The sequence below is a fragment of the Nannospalax galili genome, unplaced genomic scaffold, assembly GCF_000622305.1.
Source record: "Nannospalax galili isolate Female #2095 unplaced genomic scaffold, S.galili_v1.0 scaffold734, whole genome shotgun sequence".
In the NCBI taxonomy this organism is placed as follows: domain Eukaryota; kingdom Metazoa; phylum Chordata; class Mammalia; order Rodentia; family Spalacidae; genus Nannospalax; species Nannospalax galili.
Genome location: NW_008337073.1, coordinates 625845 through 634649, shown reverse-complemented (window position 1 = coordinate 634649; position 8805 = coordinate 625845). Strand labels below are relative to the sequence as shown.

At 40.0% G+C, this 8805-nt stretch overlaps 1 protein-coding gene and 1 long non-coding RNA gene across 2 annotated transcripts in view; one reads left to right on the top strand and one right to left on the bottom strand.

Annotated features, from left to right (window-relative positions):
* Positions 1 to 970, top strand: part of LOC115070184 — a 3175-nt gene extending 2205 nt beyond the window's left edge. The window contains exon 2 of the long non-coding RNA XR_003849382.1: positions 14 to 970. This is a non-coding gene — a long non-coding RNA (uncharacterized LOC115070184). The remainder of the gene's footprint in view (positions 1 to 13) is intronic.
* Positions 971 to 6958: 5988 nt separating this feature from the next.
* Positions 6959 to 8805, bottom strand: part of Ikbip (IKBKB interacting protein) — a 29232-nt gene continuing 27385 nt past the window's right edge. The window contains exon 3 of the mRNA XM_008832053.3: positions 6959 to 7879. Coding sequence (XP_008830275.1) covers positions 7130 to 7879 — 750 coding nt within the window. The 3' untranslated portion in view covers positions 6959 to 7129. The remainder of the gene's footprint in view (positions 7880 to 8805) is intronic.

The following is an 8805-nucleotide window of genomic DNA, read 5'->3' as shown; positions in this document are numbered from 1 at the left end:
ATTCAAGGACAAGGTGGCATTGCCTATCAATTTATAGAGGCTTCACAAATAAAAATTACCTTGCAGAGCATCTAAAACTTGATTTTCTTAGATTATTCATACTGGGTGACTGGTGTAACAAAATCAAACAGAGGTGCTGACCGCTTAAGTCTCCATGTGTAAAGGTTTCATGAAATTTTTTGGCCATATTTTAAACTGAAATTATTAACATTTCTATCATATTCAAGAAATGTCCAAAACATTAATGTTCATAAGTCTTGCTGTTAACTTAGGAGTTACACATTGCTTCTTTTAGCAAAAGAAACTGTATAGTTGTTTACATAATTTTTAAGGCAAAAATCTCAAAATCTCAACTATCAAAAATCAAACTGATTTTAAATTCAGAGGAATCTATAGTTGACAGTTGAATGTTATTCCTTCCCTGAAATATCAAGTAAGTATATATTAGTAAGATAGCTTTCCTCAGATAACTATTGAATAATTCGTCTTATAAAACCCTGACTTCACATTCTCAGAAATTCTCCTAGAAGCACATAAAATGTTAACCATTGACATGGCTTATGAATTTCCTGCTTACTGGTGTGGCCTGACAAGTTTCCTACAATGCAGTTATGTTAAAGTTTTCATGTGTGTTTTAATAGACTCTCAAGTGCTGTGCATGCAACAATCACTTAATAAAGTCTTGTACTGGATGATAGTTGGGATGTGTCTCCTACATAAGATATAATTCCCACCCAATACTGTACACAAGAATTTGATGTACAAATAAGTGGCTTTGTGGAGTGCAGAGTTTGCAAGATTTGAAGATGGGGGTAATTGATTCCAGAGGCAGTATTGTTTCAAATCCCATGATCTCAATGACAGAGGGCTTTATCAACCCATGTTAAAAACTGATAAATCTCAATTCACAGTTGAAATCTGAATATGTGGGCTGCCCAACATTTACTCATGAATAAACTATTACTCATTTTATTGCTTGCACTTGGTATTGACTTGAAATGCTATTTAAGAAAGGACCATGTGGGGGGCTAGAGAGATGGCTCAGCAGTTGGGAACACTGGCTGTTCTTGCAGAAGACCCTGGTTTGAATCCCAGAACCCACATGGCAGCTAACAACTATCCATAGCTCCAGTTCCAGGGGATTCAGGAGCCTCTTCTCTCCTCTGTGGGCATTGCATGACATGGGTGCACTTACCTACATGCAGGCAATGCATGCATACACATAAAAATACTAACTTTTTTTTTTTTTTTTTAAAGAAAGGAAATGCTATAGAAAAGAAAGGTCAAGAATCATTCAAGACTAAGTGCAAGAATGTTATTGAGGGAGAGCATAGCAAATGGAAATGAATGAAAATGTCTATGAACCCATTACTAGGTTCAATGAGTATACACCAGGAAAAATTGAAGTTAGACAAGTAGAAAAAAGGTATTACTGAAGTGATTATATTTTTATTTTATTTTTTATCTTTTTGAGACAGGGTCTCCCTGTAGCCCCAGCTGGCCTGGAACTCGCTATTGAGACCAGGCTGGCCTCAAACTCAGAGATCTACCTGCCTCTGCCTGGTAAGTGCTGGGATTAAAGGCGTGTGCCACCATGCCCAGAGAAGTGATTATATTTTACATTGATATTCCATTGCCCATATTTTAGCATAGTGACATTCTAGACTTGGGGTTCCCAAAGTCCTGGGCTGGGGATGTATTTCAATAGTAGTGCTCTTGTCTAGCATGTATAAATATTCCATCCCCAACACCAGAAAAAGTTCTGCTCAGTGTGATACCAAATAATTGACAAGATTTGTGAACCATTATTTCAATAATTAGTAGAACTAGCACCAAATGAGTGCTTCGTTTATGAATTTTCAGATAGCTGAATTAAAGATTTTTAAAATTTTTTTGAGACAGCATCTCACCCAGGTTGGCTTTGAACACTTGATCCTCCTAATCCTTTTAAGATATTTTTATTATTTTTATTTCTTAAGTATAAGTGTATTGCCTGCATGTATGTAGGTGCACCTATGTCATGCAGTGCCCACAGAGGTCAGAAGAGGGCACTGGATTCCCCTGGAACTGGGGTTACAGAAGGTTGTTAGCCACCATGTGGGTGCTGGGAATTGAAGCTGAGTCCTCTGCAAGAGCAGCCAGTGCTCCTAACTGCTGAGCCAACTCTTCAGCCCCCTTCCTAATCCTCTTGATTTTATTTTCCAAATGCTGGGATTACAGGCCTGTGCCACCTTGCTTTACTCTGGAATTGTTTTTATTTTATTATTTTTATTTATTTATTGTTGGTTTTTTTTTGAGACAGGTTCTCCCTGTAGCTCTAGCTGTCCTGGAACTCACTATGTAGACCAGGCTGGCCTTGAACTCACAGAGATCCGCCTGCCTCTGCCTCCCGAGTGCTGGGATTAAAGGCATGTGCCACCATGCCAGGCTTATTTTATTTTTTAATGTTATGTGTATGAATGTTTTGCCTGCATGTATATATTACAGAATACAGTGGTAGGATGTATTACAGAACACAGTGGTATTCTCCCAGTGGTGTATGGAATTGTTTATCCTAAATAAAAAAGTTCCATACTATGTAAATTTTTACATAAAGTTTGTGTTGCTTATGGCATGTAGTACCAGTTTCCAGAAATACAGAATTCTAAAGAGTATAGGAAGGGGCTGGAGCTCTTGCAAAGGACCTTAGTTCAGTTTCCAGCACCGACATGGCAGCTTATAACCATCTGTAACTCCAGTTCCATGGGATCTGATGTCCTCTTTTGGCCTCTGTAGGCACTGAATATACATGGTGCACAAACCCACATGTGGCAAAACACATATAAAAAATATATCTTGGAAAAGTAATATAGGAAGAGAATAATTAGAATCTTAATAGTTTTCATTTCACAATATAGTGGCAAGAATTACAAGAAGCAAAAACCAAAACCAAAAAAAAAAAAAAAAATCAGAAAAGAACCTGTTTTTTAATCCTAGCACTTGGGAGGCAGAGGCAGGTGAATCTCTGTGAGTTAGAGGCCAGCCTGGTCTGTATAGTGAGTCCCAGGTCAGGAGACCCTGTCTGGAAAAAAAAAAAATGTTTTCTGGTTAATAGTTTAAAGGCCAATCAAGTCATGTAAAGTTTTCCACAGTAAAAAGCCAAGGGTTATGGGTGGACCACTCTAGTGTAACAATTCCTCCCCTTCTTTTTGAAGCAGCTAACTCTGAGCATCCTGTTCTAGTTTGTTTCTCCATTGCTGTAACAACATACTCTGACCAATACCAACTTGGGGAGGAAAAGGTTTATTCAGCTTACATCTTCCGGGTCACAGTTCACCAGGGAGCTCAAGGTAGGAACTTGGCTGGAACCTGGAGGCAGGAGCTGAAGCACAGGCCATGAAGGAAGGCTGCTTACCGGCATGCTCCCCTGGTCCCTGCTCAGCCTGCTTTCTTATACAACATAGGCCCACCTGCCTATGGTGGCACCACCCACAGTGGGCTGGGCCCTCCCACATCACTCAACAATCAAGAAGCTGCCCCACAGACATGGCCACAGGCCAGTACAATGGAAACAATTCAATTGAGACTCCCTCAACCCAGGTGTGTCAAATTGACACTAAAACTATCCAGCACACATCCCAATATACTTTATTCTAGGCATTTGAAACCAGGGTTAATACTGTGTATTAGCACTGTATTACTGTGACCAAATACCTGAGAGAAACGGCTTTGAAGATTTATTTTGGCTCAGAATTTCAGTGACTTCAGTCCATGATTGGCTGCCTCCATTGCTTATGTCCTGAGGCAAATATGATATCGGAAGGATATGGCTGTTCATCTCATAGTGGCCAGGAAGCAGAGAGTATGGCAAGGGTGGAGGACAAGATACGGCCCTGAAGGACATACTCCTGGTGACCTCCTCCTTTCTACTAGGGCCTTCTTCTGAGAGGTCATCTCACCTCCCAATAACACTGTCAAATTATAAACCGATCAGTGGATTAATCCATTGATTAGGTCAGAGCCTTCATGGCCTAAATTGATCACCTCAGCTGAGCGCCAAGCCTCTAAAACATGAACCTTAGGGCAACATTTTATATCCAAATCATAATGTTCTGCGTGGACCTTTTTTACATGTATTTTCAAATTTACTGAGGGGTGATTGATGGCCACCAAACTGCACATACCTAAACTGTACAATTTAATGAGTTGTTAGATATGTATTAACATAAAACAATTGTCATAATCAAGAATTCTTTTAAAAAATTCTTGTCACAAGACCCATGTAAACTTAGGCAGACAAAAACCCAGCATAGAATTGTGGGAATGAACAGCTGGCCCCAATCTTAGTCGAAGAATTAGTGGCAGCTGATTACTGCTGAGTGAGGAAGAGCTGATCTTCTTGGAGGGAGAGACTCTAGATAGGCTGACTAAACCCAGGTGGATGAACTAGCACTGAGGGACATCTGGGGACAAACTTTACAAATAGGCCTTAACACAAATGATAGAATGTATGAACTCTGGTGGAGGGGGGGCTATGGGAGGGTGCCAAAGAGAAGGGGGAAGGGTGTATAAAGATGATTTTCTGTATGAAATACACAAAAATTCAATAAAAATTAAAATAAAAATTTATTGTGTGTATGTGCAAGATGTGTGCTTATGGGTGTGTATGCCAGGACACATCTGATTGTCAGAGGATAACTGTGGAGATGGTTCTTTCCTTCCAAGTATGTGGGTTGGGGATCAAACTAAGTTTCCCAGGCTTGCATAGTAAGTGCCTTTACCTGCTGAGCTACCTTGCCAGCCCATAATCAAATATTCTTTTATTTTTTTATTTGTGTGTGTGTGTGCATGCCTGCATGATTTTATGTGCACAATGTGTATGCAGGTGCCTGCTGAGGAGGCCAGAGGGCACTGGATTCCCTGGTACTGTAGTTACAGGTGGTTGTGAACCAACTGATGTGGGAACTGAATCCAGGTCCTCTGCGAGGATTCTTAAACACTGAGTTATCTCTCCAGCCCCCATAATCAAACTTTTTTTTTTGGTCTTTTTGAGACAGGATCTTCCTGTAGCCCCAGCTGTCCTGGAACTCACTATGTAGACCAGGCTGGCCTTGAACTCACAGAGATACTCCTGCCTCTGCTCCTGAGAGCTGGGATTAAAGGCATGCACCACCACACCTGGCAATCAAAAATTCTTAATCCCTAAAATTTTCTTTTTATTATTTTTTTTGGGGGGGGGTCTTTTTGAGACAGGGTTTCTCTGTAGACAAAGCTGGCCTGGAACTCGCTATGTAGACCTGGCTGGCCTCAATCTCACAGATCTGCCTGCCTCTGCCTTTCGAGTGCTGGGATTAAGAATGTGTGCCACCATGCCCAGCTCCTCTTTTTTATTTTTAATTATGTATCTGTATGTGTTTTTGTGTATGGTTATGTGCATGTGAGTACAGGTGCCTGAAGAAGCTAGAAGAGGGTGCTCTTAACCACTGAGCCATCTCTCCAGCCCCCATAATCAAATATTTTTAATCCCTCAAAATTTCTTTGTACTTCTTTATAATCTATATTGCACTCCCTGTCTATTATCGCGTGTGATTTTTTAAAAATGTGTAAGTATATTGCCTACATGCACCCATGTCATGCAGTGCTCACAGAGGTCAGAAGAGGGCATCCGATCCCCTGGAACTGGAGTTTTGGACAGTTGCTAACTGCCATGTGGGTGCTGGGAATCGAACACTGGTCCTCTGCAAGAGCGGTCAGTGCCCTTAACCACTGAGCCATCTCTCCAGCCCCATCATGTGTGATCTTTAAATTTATGTTTCAAGCTGGCTGGGCTAAGGGATGTCTGGAAAACTGGTAAGACATTTTTCTGAGTGTGCACATCAGGGTGTTTCCAGAGGAGAATAGCATTTAAATTGGCAGCATGAATAAAGATCACTCTCACTTATGTGCTGCGGCACTATTCAATCCATTAAGGGACTGAACAGACAAAGAAGTGGAAGAGGAGTAAATCTGCTTCTGTTTGGCCTGAATATCCATTTCTGCTTCCCTTGGGCATCAGTGTCCCTGGTTCTTAGGCCCAGACTCCTGGGCTTTTGACTCAGATTGTAGTACCCCACTGACTTTCCTGGTTTTCCAGCTTGCAGGTGGTAGGTGGTCAGACTTCTTGATCTCTATAAACATGTAAATAGTTCCTACAATAAATCTATCTACCTATCTATCTATTGGTTCCACTTCTCTGGAAAATGATAATAAAGCATCCACTGCTCTACTCTCTGCAACTATAGATTACTTTGCAGTTTCTATGAATTTATACATTAGAAGTGCCAAAGCTATTTAAAAGTTATTACTTAAACTTAAAAAAATTTATGTGTGTGAGGGGCTGGAGAGATGGCTCAGCGATTAAGAGCACTGACTGCTCTTGCAGAGGACACGGGTTTGCGCCCTAGAGACAGAGGCAGGTGGATCTCTGTGAGATTGCTGTCACCCTGGCCTACATTGTGACTCCCAGGTAGGGTGGGACTAGGGAGACCCTATCAAAAAAACATAAAACAAAAAAAAGGAAAAAAGAAAAGAAAACACACAAAAAAAGATAACTTCCACAAATATTTTTTAAAAAATATAGCCGGGTGTGGTGGCGCACACCTTTAATCCCAGCACTCGGGAGGCAGAGGCAGGCAGATCTCTGTGAGTTCAAGGCCAGCCTGGTCTATACAGTTTAGGACAGCTGGGGCTACAGGGAGACTCTGTCTCAAAAAGACCGAAAAAAAAATTTATGTGTGTGTGCACACACACACAGGTGCACAGAGGGAATAGATATAGTTGCTATAAATTCGCAAGTACAGAGCTGGGCATGGTGGCATACCTTTGATCCCAGTACTTGGGAGGGAGAGGCAGGTGGATTTCTGTGAGTTCAAGGCCAACCTGGTCTACGTAGTGTAGCTGGGGCTACAGGGAGACCCTCAAAAAAAAAAAAAAGTGCAAGTACAAATTTCACCATATTTATTTTAAAAATTCAAGCCTTATTTATTACTGAAGAAAATAGTAGCAAACGAAAAATAGTGTTCATTTGAAAATATCAGTATTTCTGATTATCAGTCTTCTTGTAACAGAGGTCTCAGTTTTAAAAGTTACCTCTAATATAACTAATGTCAAACTAATCTGAAATACGTGTTAGTTCATCTTTAATATCCTTAATCTCAGCTTGAACGATTGTCAAATTAGACATTTTTTCATTTAAGAGAGCAATTTCTTTCTCTCTTTGTAGTAAGTCAGTAGCCAGTCTCCCAATGCGTAGTGTTAAATCCTTCACTAGTGGTTCCAAACGGGAAAAGTCTTTCTTCAGATTATATACCTTTGGTTTCAGATCATTTGCAAAAGTCACTGTTTTCAGAACTTTAGCTCTGTCACTTTCTAAGCTTAAAAATCTATCTGTGTGCTTGTCAAAATCACTCTGGAGGTCAGTTAGTGTCTTGATGATTGACTTAATTCTTTGTGAATTTTCACTTGCTGTCTTTCGGAGTGCCTCTGTTCGGTCAATGCTGCTTGAGAGAAGATCGCCTATATTTTTTACTGTAATTGTTTCTACTATTTCTATTTTATTTTTCAGTTCTTGCACAGATTCTGTTAAGGATGCTACTTCAGTTACTAAACCGGAAATACGCCGTATATCTGTTTTTACGGTTGTAATCTTGAGCCCAACATCTTTTGCCAGGGAAGCTGTACTTTGTTCTGCTTTGGTAATGTCTTGAGGAAGAGTTGTCAGGTTGTTATTCAATAAATCCTGGTTTTCGGTTATCCTGTTAGACCAAATTTTCATCTCAGAAATTTCTTCCTGTAGATGCTTTAGATGAGCTATTATTTGAAAAGACTTCAGTTGTTCCACAAGAGCTTCACATTTCTGATACTATAAGAAAATACAGTACCACAATGATTAATCAAAGCTTGACATTTAAAGTTCAATTTAAATTGTTTTAAAACCATGACTTTACTGCTCTTTGGGAAAGTATATGGTAAACGACAGCTTCAAAAGTAAGATTCTGGGCTGGAGAGATGGCTCTGCAGTTAAGACCACTGACTGCTCTTGCAAAGGACCTGGGTTCAGTTCCCAGCACCCACATGGCAGCTAAAAACTGTATCTCCAGTTCCAGGGGATCTGACACCCTCTTCTGACTTCTGCAGGCATTGCATGACATGGGTGCATCTACCCACATGCAGGCAATACACTCATATACATTAAATAAATAAATAGATAAATAATAAATAAATAAATAAAGTAAGTAAGTAAGTAAGTAAGTAAATAAGTAAGTTAGATCCTTGGCTGGGCTGGGGTGGGGCTGGGATTGAATTCTAGCTCTAGGAAAAAAAAACAAACAAACCAAAAGGAATTAGAGGAAAGAGCCTCTTAAGGATAATACAAATGAATGAGGAAAATGTTTAGGTAATTTCATAAACCATAAAAGAAAATAACATTTTCTTGATTATTTCTGTACCATAAGCCCCCTGTTCACTAACAGAAAGCTAAACGGGACAGAGATGTGTTTTTTCAGTTACTAGAGAAGAGAAAGGACATCTCTAGATTAGTTTTGCTATATTTGGTATATTTTAGGGCTGAGAAGACAACACAGTACCCCCTCTTTCTCTCTCAGCAACTCTAAATTGCTGTTTGTTTTCGAGACAGATCTTGCTATGTTGCCCAAGTTGAACTTCAGGACTCAAGTGATCACTTGGTCTCCATCTTAAGTTCCTGAATGGCTAGACTACAGATGAGAGTCATTACTCCTGTTTTCTTCTTTCCTTCTTCTTTTAAAAAATTATGTTTGTTCGTTTATT